A 22479-nucleotide genomic window follows, 5' to 3' on the forward strand; every position below is an offset into this window, starting at 1 on the left:
AAAATATATAAAATGTAAAGAAAAAAAACTTAAACTTTTCTTTCTGTTTTTTAATGTACAATATTCAAAAAGAAACAAAAAAAAAATTAAAAAAAAAAAATAAAAATTATTAATTACTTTTATTAAATATTAAAATTATGTGCATTGACAATTCTCCAGTTAAGTACAAATGTTTTTTTTTTAATTTTTGCTTTCTTTTTTTTTTAAACTAATTCTTAAAATACACAAAAACATCCCTTTCTTTTTTATATTCTTTTTTTTATATAATACTTTTTTTGTTTGCTTTGTTAAATGTTTTTTTATTTTTATTAATTTTACTTCATTAATAATATAATTAAGCACAATTTTTAGATTCACAATAATTAATTTATTTTTTTTTGTAATTTATTTTTGTTTTCTTTCAATATTTTCGTTTTTATATTTTTTTTTGCTTTTATTCATTATTTTTCCTATTCTTTCTACTTTTTCTTATTCTTTTCTCTGCATAGTTTGATTTTACCATTTACAAATTTTTAATGATTTGTTATACAACCCGTGACTTCAAAATTGCAATAAATACTAGCCTTTATAGACAATTCAACTAAATAAATTGTAATTGCTGAATTGTATATAAATTACTGCACAACTGCAACTTTAAGTCAGAGATATATATATATATATATATATATATATTGTATATATATATATATATATATAGACATATTATGTATTTTTGTATTCATATTAATTATTGTATTAAAATAAAAAGTAATTGAAATAGTATGTAAATTTAATGATTATTGGGTTTTTCGGCAATTCAGTACCATTTTTTTGTACTGAAATTTCTAAGTAATGAAGCTTTTATTTCTTGAGCCTTGACAATTAAATTTGTAATGTAAGCTTTTCTAAAAAAATGCAGAACTAAATTATCGAACTAAAAATTAGATTTGAATCAATTTTAGAGAGAGGACGAATATATATGCAAATTAAATTAAATGGAAAACCAAAAACCCAAATTAAATTTTAAGGATACCTAACATTCAAAATATATAAATTGGCGATTCATCAATAAAACTTTCAAAAACATTTGGAATAAATTGTTAAATTGTACATTTTATAATCCTTGAATATCATGATAATTTGATAAGACTGTTCAATTTTAGATAATGGAATTAACATAGTTTACATTTTTCTTAATCATATTTACAATCTCTACAATATTTAAGTTATTTAAAATTAATATGTTTGTAACATTTGGCAAAAAAAAATCAATCTATATATTCATAAAATTCAACCCATATATTCATTAAATTAAACATTTATATATATCATATAAATTTATATTATACATAGGAATATAGGATTAAAAAGAAAAAACAACATGATGTTTCTATAAAATTATTCCTTTTTTTATTGTGTTTTATTTAAAAAAAATAAATTAAATATTGAATATAATTATAGTCTAATTGTAAAACGTTCCTTATTTAGTATGTCATATTATTAAGAGTTTTGAAAACAGGGATTTACATTTTAAAAAAGAACTGAGATATCTTAATCAGATTCTTAATTTATTAAATATATGTAATGTATATATTATATACATACTTATAATTCTTCAAATTTATCATGTTATTCAAAATGTATGAAAATGTAACATTACTTTCTATATATTTTTTCAGTAGCAATTTTATTCCTATATACATTAAAAATTTAATAAAACGAAATTTGTTTTTTTTCCAAGAAAATGAATATACATGTAGGAAAAGTACAAACATTACCAATTTTTAAAATATATTTTAATAAAGTGGTGACGATTGGTTCTGCAATAAAATAAAAACGTATTTTTAAAATTAAAAATTAAAAATTATATATAGAGCTACAAGAATATTTTTTTTTTTGTTTTTTTTTTTGTTATAAGATCTTCGCGTTCAGTAAATATAATAAGAATATAAATACATGTAATGATACAAAAATGTAATTTGCTATTTTCACTACAAAACTAAAATTCCAATGATTATTTTTTTATAAGTAAAAATGGTTATTTTAAAAAAATTGTTTATTATTGAAAATATATTTTTATATGGAATGCTTTACATTATAAAATACATACACAAATGTAAATATCACTGACTTTAAAAATACAGTAATCTGGGTATTCTGGAATACCGAATTAAGTTCATGAGTTATAAGAGCTGATTCTTTATTGTTGATGAAAATTTTAAATTGTAGCAAACATTATGTATTAATTTACAATTTAGCTTGTATTAGATTTTAATTGCTGAACTATGTAACAATACAGTATTTATTGCAAAGTTTTAAGTCACTACTGCAATTTTGAAGTCAGGGATATAAATATATATATATATATATATATATATATATATATATATATATATATATATATATTTATATATATTACATATATTCATCACAATTCATATGTGAATTACAATATAATTATTTATTTTTTATTCATTTTCATGTTTTTTTGAAACAATGACATTTTATTTCGTTTGCGCTGTTTTACGATAAATTGGGTTGGTTTTTTTTATTATTATTTTTTTATTTTATATTTACTTGCTATTATTATTTTTTTTCTTTATGAATTTTTCCTTCATCTGGTTTTAATTATTATTTGCTACAATTTATTGTTTTTTTATAATTATTATTTATTCTTTATTTAATTACAAGTTTATTACGGACCTAAATTTATAATAATATATGCTTAAAATTTAAAAATTATCTTAAAAACTAAAATATCATATAAATATAAATTTATATACCATTTTATGAATTATGTGTATATACACATGTAATATAAAGGTGTAAATATATATTGTAATATTGTATATTGCATATACGTATATTTTTACTTTAATGTTCTCTTTTTTATCAGTATATTTATTTTACTTTTGTCATGTTAAAATAAATCTGATGGCTCTCGTAGTGTTCGTAAATTTGAACTAAAAAAAATTAAATTTAATTTATTTTTAGTTGAAAAATTAAAAAAATAAATAAATATAGAAAAAGAAAATTGACTAAATGATTATGTTCTTAAATTTACGGTCACAGCGCAATAAGCGGGAAAGCAATCAAAAAATATGAGAGAGCGGCAGTGCATTGAACGATTAGTTTTCTATTTAGAAATAACAAACTCATGGCAAAAAAATGTCTGAATTTTATATTTTTAATATTTTTTTTTTGTTTTCCTTTAGTTTAAAATACAATATTAGCTTTACATAACAATATGTTAATAATATGTAAAAAGTTTAATAAAAATATTTCTCAAATTATCATGTTCTAACATACGAGTATGAGGGGTAAAAAAAATATTTTAACATTATTGAATGTTGAAACTTAAAGAAATCAATATCAAAAATTTTTTTATTAAATTTTGAATTTAACGAAGAATTTAGACAAATACTTTATAACCTTAAAAATTAAAAAAAAAATTGTTACAGGCACAATACAATTTATGTTTGTGTGTGCTGTTGACTCGCTGTTAATTGTAACTGTTAGAAGTTGTCTTGGATATCGCATCAAATAAAAAATATGGCCCTTATTTTGATCGCCGAAGCGAATGAAATTTTTGACAAATATGAATTTTTGGTATTATGATTAGCGAATTTGCCTAAATTTTAGGCAAATGAGCTGTTAAATCTGTCGAATGAAAATTCTGTGTGACAAGTAGATCAAATTAATACATAAATGCTTTTTTTTATTGGATATTATAACATTTATAGTGATATAATGGAAAAATCTAAACTATCTGTAAAGTAAGTTCATAAAATTCTACAAATTATTTTAAAAAATATTGATTGTTTAATATTTAATTTAAGTGTGAAAAAAATGAACCAAAAGTAATTCAAGCATTTCACTAAATTAATGGACAAGCCCGTAATTGCCAAAGGATAGAAAAATTCAACTGTTCTTGCAAAAAAGCAAAAACAATGTACATATGTGTGGCGCTGACCTTATTGTTTTTGGCAGGTTTTCCGATGTCTTGCGGTAGCAACATTTTGGATCTGGCGAATGAAAGAATTTGCCGATCATAATTTAAAATATCATCCGAATTGCCTAGTCCATTCGACTCGCCTAGCCATTCGCTTCGCCAACCATAATAAGGGTATATATCTCGATTTCAAAATTGATGTGCTATTGTCTTATTAACACACAATTCATAGTATAAATCGTGAATGCACTGAATTATGTCATCAATATAGTATATTTACTGTGAATTTGAAGTTACTGCATTTTATGCTCGTGAATATTTGTTAATTGTATGTTATTTCATAGTTAAGTTTTTTTCTTCTTTTGGTTTGAATTTCCTCAGAATTTTTGTTTTTCCAATATATTACAAAATAAACATTTTAAGGCTGAAATATCTTTTCCACAATATAAACATTATTTCGTAATACACTTATGCATATATTTAAATATTAAACTGTATATTCTTATATATATTTACACTTTTTCCTAACACAAAGTTTTTTCTTTTTTAATTGTAAATTTTTAATGGATTTTTGTGTTTCTTGTATATTAGTTTTTTTTTTTTTTGTTTCTGTTATTTTGCGAATTTTTATTTATAATTTTTAATTTTTTTTCTTTGTTTTTGTTATTTTATTTTTTTTCTGATTATTTAATAATATTATTGTTTATTTGCAATTACAATAATTTCTTTTATTTTATATTTTTTTTATTAATTTTTTTTACAACATAATACTATATAATTCACGATTTTTGTTCTATTTTTTTCATATTTTTTAACTAAATATTTGAATCTTAAGTTTAATTTTTTTTTTAATTATATATGAAATTTCTTTCAATTATTTTTTTTATCCATATTTTTTATATTTAACGCTTTTTATTTTGTTATTATTATTTCGCTTATATTATGTGATTTGAAAAAAGTACAATAATGTAAAGAGAAATAGAGGCAGTGTGATAGAGAAATAGAGAGAAAAAAAAGTTCAAAACTGGAATACAAAAATTTTTTAAATTTAAAACAAGTAACCTTTAAAATTCACTCATAATTTTATATTGAAAAAACAATAAAAATTAAATCATGATGGTTCACCGCATTAAAATTTTGCAAAATTCGCGTAATCTATTTTTTTCGCAATTTCACACAGATTACATAAAACCGTTAAGTTCTCGTTTCTTTTTTGATTATACACTTGAATTTTTCAAATGATCCATACAAAAGTGACTGATGTTATGTTGTGTGCGAAATCTAAAAATATTTAGATTAGGATGAAAAATACTTTAGAAATAGGGGGAGACTGAAATAAAAGTAGATAAATTATTGTAACAGTAAATTAAAATTCACCGCAATCGGAAAACCTTTTTACCATACGCAAACAGAATGTAAATAAAATTGAAAGTTGCATACCAAACACAACAATATGTGAATAAAATAAGACAAAATAGTGTTGAAAATAATAATAAAAAAAATCTTAAAAATGACAGTAATGATAAAAATAACGGTTTTTTATTTGGTAATTGATCACCTGATAATATTAACAGTGTACTTAAATAATATAAATTAAAGACATTTTTTTGATGTTGCAGTTCACACTGATAAGAATGTACAAAAATTTTAAATGTTCTTTTAAAAATTTCAACACCAGTATATGTATACAACTTTTTATCTGTTATAACTGATTCTCGCTCAATTATTTCGAATTCTCGTGTAATAGAATTAACATCGAAACCATCATAAATTTTATCATCGTCATTATGGTCATCATCGTTATAATTACCATCCATATAAACAAAATAATAATATAAATTAAAGCTATAAAAAATTGATTGAAATAATTTTGTAAATAATAAATTAATTGTTAACATACTTATATTTAATATTAAAACTAAACAAATAAAAAATAAAATAGGACATAAATATATATATTTAAGAAATATTCTTACATTATAATAATTATCACTAAATTCATTATTTTTTTTAATATCATCAGTATTATTATTAATATTAAGATTATCAATATCATTATCATTATGATCGTTACCATTATCAATATGATTATTATCATTATTTTTATGATTATCATTATCAATATTAATATCATTTTCGTTCTCATCGTTATTTTTATTATCAATATTTTTGTCAATATCATCATAATTATCAATATTTTTTTCATTGTCATTATCATTTTCCCTATTATTATCAATGTTTTTATCATTACCTTTGTCATTACCTTCGTTATAATTATTGTTGTTATAATTATTCTTTTTATCTTGTTTGTAATTGTCATTGCCATTATTATCTACATTGTTGATATCATTATTTTTTTCATATTTATTGATATTTTCCATATTATTATATTCATTATTGTTACCAACATTAATAGTATTATTATTATTAATATTATTGTAATTATTATTAGTGTTAGTGTTATTATTATTATTTTTAGTATTAGTATTATTATTAATATAGTATTCACTATTATTTTTACCTATTTCAACAATACTGATGTTATCGTTACCATTTTTTTTCAAAATATTATTAATCCTCTCAATTTTATTTTCAAAAATTTTCTTATTATCATTGTTATCCTCCTTATTTTTAACATTATAATGAATATAATTAGAACTAATACTATCAATATTACTTTTTTTATTGTAATTTTTATTGTTAGATGTATGATTGTAATTTTTTATATTATTTTCATCATTACTCTTATTACCATTACAAATATTTCCGTTATTTTCATTTTCATTATTATTTTTATTATTACTAACATTTTCTTTATATTTTAAAGAGAGATTTAAATTACTTATTACACTCAATAAATTGCTGTTACTTATTATTACAAACAAAATTGATAATTTATTCAAATTACTTAATATAACAGAAATTTTGTTAAATGTTGATATTATATAAGATGAAAAATTATTAATATAACTATTAACATTACTGCTTCTTGTGCTGTTTCTACTATTACATATAATATAATTACAATTAAATAATTTATTTCTATTATATTTATTATTTGTTATTCTTCTAAATGATGTAGCTCCGCTATTATAAGTTAATTCTTCATTTTTGACAACTTCATTTGGATGTTTATCATATTCGTCTAAAATATAATAAAAATTTTAAAATTAAAGATATCATCCAAAAATTTGTACAATATTTCAATTTTTTTTTATATGAAATGTATGTAATATTGTAAATATTCACATACTGGCGTCAAAATGATCTCATATATTCAAATTCGATTTATTCAGCTATTAAAATTTTACAGCTGTATAGATCAAATTGCAGACGCATATAAACATAAAGTTGGCATTTTTTGATGGACTGAATATTCATTTCACAAATTGTATGAAAATTATACAAAATATGTAAACTTACTTGTTTTCTTAGTTGGTTTGTGGGACGGTGAGTAATTACTATTATTATTAACAGCGCTATTGATATTAGGACGAGATGATGTTATATAAGGTGGATAAAAATGCGTTTGTATACCAATGGTTGTAACTGGTGTACTATGTTGAGGATATAAATTACCACCAATGCCATTTGTTGCACCATGAGATACACCATTATTTCCAATCCACGGTGGCGATGGCCAACTCATTGTTGATTGTACAACATTGCTACTATTTGTATTGATATTTGTCATTGGTGGTATGAATACACCATTAACACGTGTATTCGGATTTTGTTGAGTATTTACACGTACACCACTTTGTTGATTGAAATTGTTACCCATTCCACTACCAGGATTCAATGGTGTTATTCGATTATATTGATCTATATTTGTATTCAATAATTTATTATTATTTCCATCACTACCATCACCATTAATACCAATATTATCTTGTCCACCGACTATTGTATTACTAGATGGCACACCAGTTTGTATATTATTATTTTGCTGTTGAGATGCATTATTATCTAACATGGGACTGTTTCCACCGCCAATATTGCTATTACTTCCGCCACTACCACCACCACTCCCACCACCTGGCCCATTATTTCTTTCACGATCTGTAGTTGTACCGGTTGAGCCAGCACTACTGTTACCTTGTATTAATGTTGTATTTTTTTGTTCAGGTGCACAGCACACTTTAAATACAACCTTCATATTATTGGTGGAACATCGACCACCTATTCGGCGATATAAATCATCTTTGGAAGATGTTGCTAAAATTATTTTAAAAGAATAGGAATATAAACAAAATCATTTTTAATTTATATATTCAGTATACTTACAAATAAAATAATAATCGTTTCCTGGAAGGAACTCTAAACCACCTGGCTGTGGAGTAAACGGGCGAAATGTTATCGTAAAAAACATTAATTTTTGTGGTTTATCACATATGGCAATTACACGTGGATCTGCATTGGTTATGCGGCACGTTTCATATTCAACTTTTGAGACATTATAAATTATATATTTTTCCGTTTCATTTTCATATGTTCCTGGTTCATAAACTGGACATATTATATGAACTTGATCGAATTCAAATGCTGAATTTCCTTTATTTACGTCGATAATGTGATCAGTGTTATCTATCCGAAAACTATAAATAAAAAAGAAATAAAAACACAAATAAAAAAAAAATTAACAAAAAAAAAAAAATTCAAAATATTTTTAAAAATAGTTTACTAAATTAATGCCTAAACAGCGTTCCCACTTGGATACAATTGTATCCATTTGGATACTTTTTTGCTTTAAATTTAGCTTGAACACAAACATACTTAATTCTGCTAAAATGCCGAAAATGGCTACATTGGAAAATTTTACTGAAATGTGGATACATTTATTTCTCAAACGCTAAATAAATATTACAAAACTGTTAAAATGCTGCTAATATTAAATCGCGAAATTGCTTTATCTTCAAAAAATGTTACTTGCTGGCTTTTCTAAGCAGATTTCTGAATTTGTTAGAAGAAAGTAAGAAAGATACTTTATTAAATGAGTACTGCCTCTTCGTGTACGTTTAGACAAGAACGTATCAGAAATATTATAGTGTAAGCTGGGTGTAATAGAAATGCATTGGCTGTACATATTTTTAAAAATTTTTTCCGTTTTCAAGGTGAATCGTCTTAATTGTATAGTTTAACAGCTACTTTCTTAAAGAATTTACTATAAATAACAAAACTCAATTTGTTGAATAAAGCAAAATAATATTAATTATTAGTTAATTTGTACAAAATAAGAGGACTTAGTATAATAATTCTACTTTCTGAGGCTGGATAAATTTTGGATACATTTTTTTCTTGAAATCGAATATATTTTATTGTTACCGAGTGCGAACACTGTGCCCAAATCTACTGAGGAAATAAAGTGCAGATTAAATAATATTTTACATTTTAAATATTAAAATCACTTACATGCTATTTGACGTATTCCAATGCATATAAAATGTCTTGGCACAATTTGATACTGTCGACAATAAAACAGTTTCAAGACAAACCAACATTAATATTGTAAAAAACGATGTTGTACGTAAACCATTATAGCTTGTACCATTACGTAAACGTGGTGTTTGATGATGATGATGATAATTATGATGATGATAATTAAAACTATTATTATGACAACGTTGTTGTTGTTGATAATAACTTTGTAATAATAATTTTTTTATTTCTATAGTATTTTTGTTATTATTAATTTTATTATTATTACTTCTATTGTTATTAATACTATTATTATTATTATTATTATTATTATTATTATTATTATTATTATTATTATTATTATTACTATTGTTATTATTACTACTGTTACTATTATTACTAATATTATTATTTGACAACTTGTTATTGTTGTTAATATTATGTATATTTTTATTACTATTATTGCTATTATTAATATTATTTATATTATTATTAATGTTAATTTTATTAATATTGCAATTCATAATTGTGTACATTTTTGTGTGTTATAATTATTTTTTTTTATTTTTTGAATCGATATATATATATAAATATATATATATATTTTTGTATATACAAATATGTATATTCTACTTTATAAAAAATTCTTTACTTATTGACTTTATATTAATATATTTTTTTGATTTTTATATTCAAATTAATGTTTGTATAGATTATAATCATATAATTCAATTATATGTATTTTACGTTTATAAATTTAATTTTAATTATATATTTTAAATTACTATATGTGTATATAATTTTTTTTTTAGTTTAATTTCTTATAATGAGTATTTTTGTTTTGTTTTCTTGTTTTTTATAAATTGAAAATAAATATTACATTTGTAATATATTTATATGTATTATATAATTTTATTTCATTTAATTATTGTTAAATTTAATATATTATTTTTTTTTAATATTTTTAATTTTTTTATTAAATATTTTGATTTAATAAAAAAAATTAAATATTTTATATATTTTACAAAATAATATCATCACTTTTTTGTTCTTTTTTTTTTACTTTTATTTTCGTTAAGTTAATTTTTTTTTCATTTTTATATAATTGTTTTATAAATTTATTATTTTTTATATTTTTAATAATTATTTTATATAACAGGAAAATTAATTAAAATTTTTTGTTATATATGTATATATATATATATATATATATATATAAATATATATATATATATATACTACATTATTTATGTTTTGTGTGGATATCATAAATTATATGTTAGGTCGCCATGTTTGTTTTGTTTTTTTTCTTTGTTTTACTGTTATATTTCATTTTTTTTGGTTTTTGTCCTTGATATAAGTAGTATTATTTTATTGGTTGTTATACTTGATATTGAAAGAAGAGCTTAGGCTGACCAAAATTTATTGTTTTCCCTTCACTGTTATTTACAGCTTTGCAATTGTAGTGTTTTTTGTTTATTAAAAAAAAAATATGATTTTTAAATTTTCATTAAATTCATTGTTTTTTTTTTTTGGAAAGCATTAACCTAAACTTAAAATTTGCTTTGTCCTTTCTTTTTTAATTTGAAAATTAGGTTTTTTTTACTTTAATTAAATATAGTTTTTCTCATTTTCTTTTTTTTTTTTAATATTATTGTGAATTTAAGTTGCATATATAAATTATCAAATTATTTAAAATTACTTCTGAAAAACTAAAAACATATATATACTGATGTAAATAGTTGTTTCCAAAAAATTATCTTCTGTTGAGCTCTTCTACTGGTTTCTGAACTTTTCAGCTGGTTTTCAAGTTAAAAGTAAAAAAAAGCGAAGAATAATAAATTGTTCCTTTGTTACGAGAGTGACCTTCTGCAATGGAAAAAAAATAATTAATTTAATTTTTTTATTATTTTTAATTAAATTAAAGGTGAAAATATAGTAATAAAAACATAGGGAAAATGATTATTTGAAATCATCCATTCTTCCTCCTAATCGGAAATGTGTCATTTGGGATAGTTGAATTTACAACTGAAAATGAAGGATAAATTTAAAATGCAATTGACTAACACTAATAATTAATAGCTTAATAGCATTAATAAGTAAATTAATATAAACAGATTTTTAGTTTGTTTTTCGAATGACATTTCCGATTACAGAAATCTTTTTAAATTTAAACCACTTTTGATTTGTTTTTGATATATGTATTATGTACAACACTAATGCCTTTACAAATTTTGGATGCCTTTACAGGGTGTTTCGTAAAAATAATGCAAATAAGTTATTAAATTTTCTTTGATCAATTTCCAAAAACAAAAATTTATATAGATGGAGGTTTGTAGAAATGATCATTTCTAAGTTACACCCTGTTAAAAAAATAAAAGATGAGTTCTATAGACTTTTTTTCAGTATAAAAAGATTTAAGCTCCGATATACAATGTATCTATAGATATTACAAATGTAGCATTTATTATATAAATATTATTTAAATCAAAAATTAATTTCAATAGAATATAGATTATTGATTCAAATGGTTGAACTGAAAAACGTTATAACCACATAAAAATTTGTCACTCCAAACGTAAAACGTAATGTTAGATAAAATATGCGTTATACATATGTATCTATAAGTGTAAAGGACGATACAAATTTGACCTGAATTATTGTGCTACATTATGGAACTTTAATTTTTTTTTCCGATTATGAATAAACTTTGTAAATTATAACTAAACAAATTTCGAAAATATTTACGTACATACATACATATAAAAGTATGAAAATTAAAAATGTAACATCATCCTTTCGCACACTCGAAGTTCGCAATTTTGTTTTAGCATATTACTAAATAAGAAATATACATATATATGCAACAATAACATAAAACTATACATAGTAACATTTTTAATTTTATAATATGTGTTTAAAAAAAAATTGTTAACATTTCTGCTTCAGTTACCTCCCACCTCCTCTAAGCGCTCCTCTATAAAAACAAAAAAAAAACTTCACATTAACAGAAAAAGACTATGGCAGGAAGAAAGAAAGAAAGAGAAAGGAAATGAAAAAAAGATGTGTGGAGAACAAAAAAAAGATAAAAGAAGATAAATAGTCCTATATGTATAGACTATTTTTCATTGTGTACATATTGTTTTAGAAAATAATATTGCATATGTATACACAAAAAGAAAGTAAAAAAAAGGTATGAATTAAATCTAAATGTTCCTATGTACCTTTTTCATATATAAACATAGACAAATTAAACATATTATCTGTATAAATATAATAATAATACACGTATATGTACATGTAGACCTCAGATTAAATAAAATTTTTTTTGTATAATATTTAGTTAAAATAATTACACAAAATTCTTTAATATTTACCCTACTCTAAACAACAGAGGAAAATTAATTCACAAAAAGGAATCATTAATTAAAAAAAGTCTTATATTTCTTTTCTAAAAATCCACCACAATATTTGTCAATAGATTGTCCGAACAAAATCGTTTCAACACATTCACACTTCAAATTTTTTTTAAATAGAAATTTGAATATGGTACGGCATTATCATCCCTTTTTCCTGTGTTGTGCTGTGTAAAATAATAAGTACGTGTACTTATCAAATTTTGTTAGTCGGGGCTAGACCATTTCCCAATTCAAATTGAGCCTTTATACAATAAACGAAATATTTTAAATTAATATGCTTGACCTATGTATGTATATTCAAATATATATGCATCCTCGAATCGAAAACTATTTGAGATAATATCACAATTTCATCCGATTTTTTTGTGATTTTCGGGCAAAATAATTTACTGCCACCTCAGAATTTTATGGTTTTCAAAATTGTTTATTGGCGCCCGACTATGGAGCACTTATCTGGAGGCAACACCGACTATAATAAAATGAATTGAATAGTTTGGAATTCTAAAGGGCACTTTTAGAATCGGAACCTGTAAATCATTGAGTAGAATACATGCTATACAAACAAGCACGCAGACAATAATCGAGTGAATAACAATCCAAAATAAATTTTTGCATAAGGGTAATAAAAAAAAAACATAAACTTATATCCTGACCACAGTAGTTATATGTTTATAATGGCATACGCATATTTTATATTATTTTAGGCACAGAAAACAGAGAAACCCAAAATCTACTATTTTGAAAAGGATATTCAAGAAAACACATACATACTTATATACATATTATATTTGTATTAAAGAAAAATCTTAAACTTACCAAAAACTAACCAATTCAATTCTTTTGAGAGAGAAAAGTCCAGAAACAAAAAAATTCATACACTAGCTCACTCTGATGTCTGATGCCCATAAAATTAATATGTGTTTGAAAGATTATTATTTTTTATATATATATTTTTCTCTTTCTTTTCTATTGTTCCTAACGCATTTTTCATCTCTCATCTCTATCAAAAAACAAAAATTTGCTTTTTTGTCCTGTCTTATGCTAAAGTTATGGTATTAAAAGTTATGCTCTTATGTCTATTTCATTATAATTAATGTCTCTAGCAATACTGACTTAAAAAAAAACTAAGCAAACTATTGTTTTCTCTTTTACTCTTTTAAAATTTATATGAACTAGTTTTTTTGGATTGATATTTGGTCTTTTTTGATAAAGGTTTTATACAATAATTTTACTTTTTTTTGTATTTTTACTTCACTCACTCACTCACCCACGTTCATATGTGTATTTCACATGCGATTTTCTTTTTTCTATCCTCACCTCAATGTTCTTCTCATTTTTAAATTACATTTCATTATTGTATTTCATACATACATATGCTCAAACATTATATACAGGAGCAGAAAATTATGATAGTATTGTAAATCTAATATAATTTTATCTTTTTTTCCTGCAAAAGATCCCAACTCAAAAAATATTATGATGAGATTTTCGCCAAAAAATTAAGTAAATATGATAAAAATAATGCAATTAATTGCATTTTAATTAATTCTTAAGAAATTCTTAAATTCAAATATAAAATAAATAAACACAAAAACACGAAAGGAAAAATAAAAATTTTTGTTAATGAAAATTGGCAACACTTACCTAAAAATTCTTCTCCATAAAATTTTCTTCATCTCAGAGAGAGAGAGAGAAAGAGAGTTCAACGGCGCTTGAGTACAAGGGAAGAGCAAAAATAAAAATTTCTTCTGCAAACGAAATAAAGAAAACTGCTTTTTGTTTTGCTTTTTAGTTGTTTTTCTTTTTTGTATGTCACATCACAGTTTTTCTTTTTTCTTTTTCTTTTGTTATTGTTTTAACATTACATTTACAATTTTTTTATTATATATGAAAATTATTTTTTCTGTAAAAATTAAAAAAATTTTATTAATATTAATTCTTTGGAAAAAAAAATATCCAATTTATAATTTTTTATAAACCAAAATGTATACACAGTCACATACATAATTAAAGTGTATATATGAATATATTTTTATATATACATATATTTGTATATATATATATTTATTACAAAACTCATACATACATGTGCGTATGTATTTACGTGTGAGCATGCATACGCGTTTTATATTAAAAAATTGCTATTTAATGGCTGCAAAAACAAAAAAACAATAGCACCTTCAGGTCTTCAAAAATTTTTCAAATTATTTTTATTAACTAATAAAATTATCCAAAAAACAAAAAAAAGGTTTACTTCAGCTGAATTTGAAAAAAACGACAATCAAAAACAATTGCAATAAAAACTTTAATTTTCGGACAGAATACAAAAAAAAAAAACATTTACAAAAGAGAATTACACAGATTTTCTTAATAATCGAATTTATAAGAGTTTTTTTGAAAATTTAGGACAACTACAGTAGTTCTCTTAATTAGAATTAGAATATATTAGAGACGCAAATCAAAAGCCCAATAAAACAATCCTACAAACGTGTACGTTATGGTTATGGTGACCATAACGTACATTCGAATAACGAAAAAGCGTACGCTGATTCGAGTACATGCACAAATCTTCAAATTCTATGGAACAATGTTTAACTAAGGCTAGAATTAAAGTCAGCTTTTATCAATAATATTATCAAAATGAAGTGGAAGATAGCTTATTATCAAAAAAGAACTCTGAAATCCTTTAATTAGATTTAATTCTCCAATTCCCGTCTCATTTAATGTTGGATTGAACGTGAAAAGGCTGTAGAAACATTATTGCGTTAATACGAGTAACACATTAAAACACACTTTAAAACATTAATTGCTTAAATTATAAAACTGGTTACATTAATTGCAAATTATAAATCAAAATAGAAATTTGCAAAAGCATCCATCATTCATTAAATGAAAATTTCAATTAGCACGCCTAAAAGTATGCAATATTAATGTTTCTCTCTTTCAGTATTGGGTTTAGTTTCACCATTGATTCCATTGATTCAAAATTCAAATTCCAAGAAATATAATATTCCTCTTTATACTTTTCAATTTGACTTTTATAATATCAAAAACAAAAAAAAAATTTGGAAATAATTTTCATATTGTGTACATTAAAATACTTATAAATACGAGTAACAAAAATAAAAATAAGTACGAGTAAGTACTGTAAAGGAATAAAAAAAAAATTAATTTTTTATGAAAAAATACACGCACATTAATAAGCAAACTGAAATTTTATTCTGCACATATACGCACACATTTATTATTAATGATTAAACACGCACACATTTATTATTAATGAAGAAGAAGTAAAAAAGAGTTTTGGTGTGAAAAAAATTTTAATGAAAAACAAAACTAAATAAACCCTTTCATTTTTGAGCTACGAATTATGTACTCAGAATATCTTTTTTCTATTTTATGCGGATAGTTTTTCATTAAAGTTTGAGATCTAGAACTTATTTTGTAACTCAACCAATATGTTTTCTTATCTTTTGGGGAAACAGTTTAAGTTTAATAGTTGAAATGAATTACGCTAATCTTGGATGCCAGGAAATCAGTAATATTACATTATCAAAAATCCAAAATATTTGCATATCATCGGCTTCGATCAACACGAATTCGAGAAATTTGAAAAGGAACCTTAATTAAAAAAAATATGTTCATGCAATTTTATTAAAATACAAAGTAAAATTTCATCTATCCACCAAGTCTAGATTTTTCGGAGAAATTCAATTTTTTTTAAGTTGGTCATTTTTCCTATGCTCTATATCCAATAAGCTTATTAATACTTACTGACATCTTTGTACATGGAGAAAATAATTTTGCAAATGAAGCACATTAGAAGTGAAATTTAATTTCAGTAAAATTATAAGGGAATCCTATAACGGTGAGGCAAATTATTTTCGAAATCTGAAGGAAAAAAACGCATTTCATCATTTGGGGAAGAATAAGCTAAAAAGAAACGAATATAAGAAATATTATCAGAAAATATAAGCAGTGAATTTTAAAACGGTCAACACGATGGATCATATAAAAAATATCATGAAAATTTGTAATCACACTTTTTAGGACATTTTTAATGCACTTACTCCAAGTAAAAAGTAATAAAAAATTAACCTTTAAATTTTTTAGTTTCACTCCATTTTCATAAAAAATATTTAGACATGCCTAAAAATGCATTTAGTGCAACTTTATTATATCTATGGAGCACACTAAAATTTACATAAAAATATCATGATTTATTCATGTGAACTGTGCTCCATTGACAAAAAATAGTTTAAGGAGCAAATAAGTACAAAAAAATCTGTAAAATGTGATCTATGGAGCAAAAACGGCACCGAATATCTAATAAACTAAGGAAGACAGGAAAAAACTGTTTGCGTCACGTGAAGGAGCACCCGTCTTTGAAACATATGAAACCACCCTTAAGTCAAAATTTTCAAAAATGGCGTATGGAGCAAATTAGAACTCATTCGACGATATATGTAAATGTAATTTAAAAGATCATTTATGACTAACATGTCATACACGACGTGTCTTATTTTGGACTACCTGTATACCATTAATTAAAATTAGCGCACCACTTATTAAAATGGAGCCTACCCCGCAAGAAATAAAATTTAAAAATTACTTCAATAAAGCACATAAGAAAGCTAAAAAAAAAACTCATGAAATCAGAAAGCGTAACACACTTCCGATTTTAATATTGTATATACACAGCAACAAGTTAGGAGCCATATATCACCAGGTCGAAAGAGGTAAATTTATATCATATATTAGAGGGTCGAAAATGAGTAAATTTTTTTTCCGGAACATAGTGTTAAATTGAAACCGTTTCACAGCTACAGGGACTTTAATAAAATGTGGTAAAATTTTAACATACCTAAGTTTTTTTACTCATAGCTTCCGTTCCTGAAAAGAAAAAGCTTCAAACAAACAGTTTCTAAAACGGGTATTGGGGGCTTCAAATAAAGAATTGCGCATTATCAAGTTTTACATTTTTTTTTCGAAAATACAAGCATTACAACAACTTTGGAAAAATTCCCATTTTCTTCATCTTTTATTTTTTTTTATCCCGACAATTTCTCATGAAATTTTTTGAAACTTCCAAAATTCTCTTTACAGTCATGAGTTTTTGTGTTTACACATTTTATTAAACCTTAAAAAACTTGAAGTATAAATGCTTTTTCGCTATTTCTCCTGTATAATTAAAAATCTTTGAACGTCTATTCTAATGACTTAAATTAAAGCTTAAGCAACTGGGCAAAAAAATCTGTAGAGAGAATTTTAGATAGGTTTGGAAGTTTGAATTTACAGAAGGGAAAAAAACAAAAAAAAAATTTGATGTCTTTTTTTTTTGTTTTTTTTTTTTTTTTTATCTGCACACAAAGCAGGAAAATCGCAAAATGTTAGATTGTAAGTTAGGCCGCTAGATTACCAAACACAAAACCAGAATCAAAATTTAGTGAAAACACACTGGACTAATGGGGAGAATCAAAGAAAGTAGCTATAGACGGAAAAAGAAAAAAAATAATAAAAAAAAAATTACCAAAGCCAATTAGTACATTTCGCATATTCCGATTAGTAATTTTGCATATTCCTTCGTAGAAACCATTTATAAGAAGACCGGTGAATGGGTTGGTTTTGGTGTGTAGAATTTAAAATTTTTAATAATACAGTAAATATTTCGAAATTTTTGGTTCTTGTTCTTATTCCGAAATAAATTTTACAATTTAATAATTATTCTTCTTAAAACACATTTCTCATATTCATCTTCCGAAAAAAAAAACATTTCAATTTTTCCATAATGCACAAGAAAAATCAAAAAAACATTCTTTTCTTCCTAGCTTTTTTCTAGTTTTTTGTTTTACAAAATATTATTAAACGAGAACACGGGAAGAAATAAGAAGTAACAATGAAAAAAAAATTTTTTTTCGAAAAATTTTTATGTTAAAAAAAAAACAAAAAAAAATACCAATTAGCAAGGCTTTAATTTTTCAAAATCTGCACTAATATTTTCTGTATTATTAGCAAAAATAAGAAAAAAAAAAAACATTGTCATGAAACACACAACACTACCGCCACCATGCATATAATACTACTAACTATACATACACCAACACACAATACACGCACAAAATCTTATTATTATAATTTTGTTTTGTTAATTTTTTTTGTTTATATTTTTGTTACCATATTTATTATTAATTTAAAAAATCGAATTTAATTAAAAAAATGAATCAAGAAACATTTTTTATTTTTTTTTATTTTCCTTAATCCCAAATCTATTTTACAATTTCTCTTTTTTGTTTTAAAGAATAATTGCCTACTTTTAGGGATATACCAATAGTGCGTATGTGTTATGTGTATGTGAAAAAACAACAACAATTTAAGAGAAATTTTAAATCAAACTAAAACTGAACTTAATTTTTTTTCACGTTGTAGTACGTGCAATCACAAGAGAAAAAAATAAAATTTAATCCGAAAATTTATAAAAGTGAAAAATTTAAAATAAAACAGCAAAATATTTTTTATTTTAATAATGTAAATTCAAAATAAAAAAATGATATTCATCCCAATTAACCATCACCCTTTTCGCCTAATCTTTACCTCACTGTCTTTGCTTCTATCCCCCCAAAACAGGCTTAAAAATTCAAAACAATTTATTAAAGAGTTGGGTTTATTCCTAAAGAAATTAATAAAAAAGAGTACTTATTCCTATACTTTATTTAAAGAAAAGAAAATATAAAAAATTGTACTTTAAAAATTAATAAAAAAAAAACTTTTTTTTTCAATCCTTTTTTTTTTAATCTGAAACAATAATTTCGAACCCAGCTTTTCTCTTTTTCCTTCTATTTCGTGCTCCTAGTCCAACCCAAACACACCAATAAAAACCACCACCCTCCCAACCCCTTTCTAACCTAAAAAAAAAAAAATTAAAACAAAAAAATATGAACGATCCTTCTTCCAAAGTATAAAATTTCAGAATTCCTAAAACGTATGCGCGTCCTCTCTACCCCACCACTAATCTAACCATATAATATAAATACATATATATATGGTTCTCTCCTTTCTTTTTTCCCTTTAACTCCTTTTCAAACTACCCTCGTACCTCGTTGTCGTCATCGTCGTAATCGCCACGATATACAAGCCACGAGCATTTACAAGAAAAAATAAAAATATGAAAATTCTTCATTTCATTCGTATTTTTTTTTTTGTTATGTTTACGTCGAAAGAGTAAAAAAAAAAACATTAAACAGAAAAATGAGAGAAACACAAAAAGAAAAAGAAAAATTTAAAAACGAAGAAGAAAGAAGGTAAGAACGCTTTCAAAAAAAAAAAGCAAACAATATACATTTTTTTCCCTCAAAAGAGAAGAAAAAAAAAACAAAACTAGAAAAATGTTTGATGTGGAATTGAAAACTCTATGTACATACACACACACATTTATACAATTTATTATGGTTCTCTACCCTCTGGCCCCCGTTGAAGAAATGTATACACGGCGGCAACGGTCCAGAGCTATATATTATAATATAGGCTACATTTTGCATACATATATGCATAAAAAAAGAATTTTTATTCAAAAAATCACAAAAAAATATAACAAATGAAATGTTCGTATATCTTGAGAGATGTCATAAATTGCGTTTATACACTGGACGACTGACTAAACTCGATTTGACTTAAGAATAATGCGCACTATAAGTAAGTATAGAATTATTATTATGTTAAATACACAAAAATTTAAAAAATATTCTTAAATATTTGAGTATTATGCATATGTAGCCATACTATGAAAGTTTGATGTATGTAAAAATCCATTTTTCTTAGAATTCTCATCAAACAAAACGCAAAGAAACTATTCAAATGTTTCACGTCTCTTAATTTCTTAATCAGCAATCTCTTACATTTTAAATTGCATCTACAATAAAAAAAAAAACACATTCATTATTCAATAAATTTTATTATTCATTATTGTGTTTAATTTAATTTTAATTTTACAATCCAGGACGGTTGTCTAAGGATATTGTTCCTTAACTGAAGACCGTAAACTGAAGGGATTTAAATCGAATTTAGAGTGTACATACTCATATACATACATATATTCCATTAATTGATAAAATATGTAAATATTTTCCAAATTGTTCTTAAATTTTTTTGAGTTCCTCTACAGAAATCTAGGAAATACTACAAAAAAAGTAAATCCCTGACAAAGTATTTGAATATAGATTCATTTATTAACGAAATTTCTATTTTTTATTGAAATCCTGTTTAAAAAGGACTAACGGATAAAGACTTATTCTATAAAATTTAATTAACCTACAAAAAAATTTGAAGCTGTCTACCAGAATAAATGCATCTATACGCATCGATACTTCTTTAGGGACACCATAGATCTTTATATACTGGTCACGGTGAACTGTTACTCCAATTTGTACAATCTGCATCTTACAATCCATACTCCTTTTGCAATATAATTGTTATAATTAAGAATGAACACCTTTTGTGTTATTGAAAATTTAAAATATTATATCACATTAAATTTGAGTATTACAATTAGATTTGTAAATGAAACAATTCCCTTAAAGGAAATTCATTTATACATACTTATGTACTTAATGTATAAAAGCTACCCAGTAGGAAATTCAGTGATGACCCGTAATGGATTTGTAACGAGTTATGTAATTAGTTTTATAGAACTACATACTGTACGCACTACAAGGTGAATACGAATTTATGTGTACGTATTATAAAATACTTATTTCGAAATTTGCTATTTTTCTCCTTTTTTTTCTCTTTACTTCTACTAATAATATATTCCTAATCTGCTTACTAAGTAAGCGAAAAGTAACCACATAGATCGACATATTACCCAAATGGTTGCATTTTCAGAAATGTAAGGAAAGGGTAAGGAATTTATTTTTTTTTTTTTAATCGACATCTCATAATTACCTTGTAAATAGAATTTTACATTGGTGGTAATATGTGGATCTGGAAAAAATATTTACTGAAAATTTTTATTATCTTCAATTATATTTAGTGAAGGGTTCTTAAACGTTAGAGTGCCGATCGTCGATTTTCGTCGAATCGAATGTTCCCGAAAAGTGCCGATCGTCGAAAATCGTCGACTGCGCAGGCGTCACTTCCCACACACGCTCCCGCGTACAGTGCGCATTTACTTCACATTGTAAACCTAACTCGTGTTATTCTTTGAAGTAGATATTTTTTTGCAAATAATATTTTATTTTATTGATATTCAACGATTCTTATACGTAAAATGTCGCGGTCAAATACTTCGCGAAGTTTCTCGTCCGAAACTTGTGATAGTTCGAGTGATGATTATACTGACCAAAGTAATAATGTGTCGCTGTGTGGTCTGTAGTCACAAGGATGGTGCGGGACTACGTTGATCAACATGGATCTGCATTCGGTGTAAGAAAGGGGTGCACACCGAATGTTCAGGAAAACACAATTGTTAATTTCTTTTATTTCATGTTTTTTTTCATTTTTTTTTCTAAATAAAATATTGTGTTCATTATATTGTTTACCTTATTTCAATAACTATTATAAATCTTCAAAAAAACACAGAAAAAATCAAGAAAATCGGTTAATTATCGATGAAAATTTAGAAGTTTTTAGAAAATGACTTTTTTTTTTAAAAGTAATTTTTTATACGGCATTTTGAGGTAAAGATATGCAAACTTTTGGCACTCAAACGGTTAAATC

General features: G+C 23.9%; 1 protein-coding gene across 2 annotated transcripts; it reads right to left on the bottom strand.

Annotated features, from left to right (window-relative positions):
- Nucleotides 1-3600: 3600 nt before the first annotated feature.
- On the bottom strand, nt 3601-9888 carry LOC129616276 (putative uncharacterized protein DDB_G0286901). Of its 2 annotated transcripts, XM_055531848.1 has the most exons (5): nt 9344-9888; nt 8219-8529; nt 7814-8149; nt 7355-7756; nt 3601-7076 (listed from the first exon to the last, which is right to left on the bottom strand). In XM_055531848.1, the coding sequence occupies exons 1-5, from the start codon at nt 9883-9885 to the stop codon at nt 5305-5307; spliced, it is 3363 nt and encodes a 1120-aa protein (XP_055387823.1). In that variant the 5' UTR covers nt 9886-9888; the 3' UTR covers nt 3601-5304. The 2 variants fall into 2 exon arrangements, with proteins under 2 accessions (XP_055387823.1, XP_055387821.1); XM_055531846.1 differs by having other exon boundaries at nt 7355-8149.
- Between the last annotated feature and the right edge of the window lie 12591 nt (nt 9889-22479).

Source organism: Condylostylus longicornis, unplaced genomic scaffold (genome assembly GCF_029603195.1).
Source record: "Condylostylus longicornis isolate FDR11 unplaced genomic scaffold, ASM2960319v2 ptg000169l, whole genome shotgun sequence".
In the NCBI taxonomy this organism is placed as follows: Eukaryota; Metazoa; Arthropoda; class Insecta; order Diptera; family Dolichopodidae; genus Condylostylus; species Condylostylus longicornis.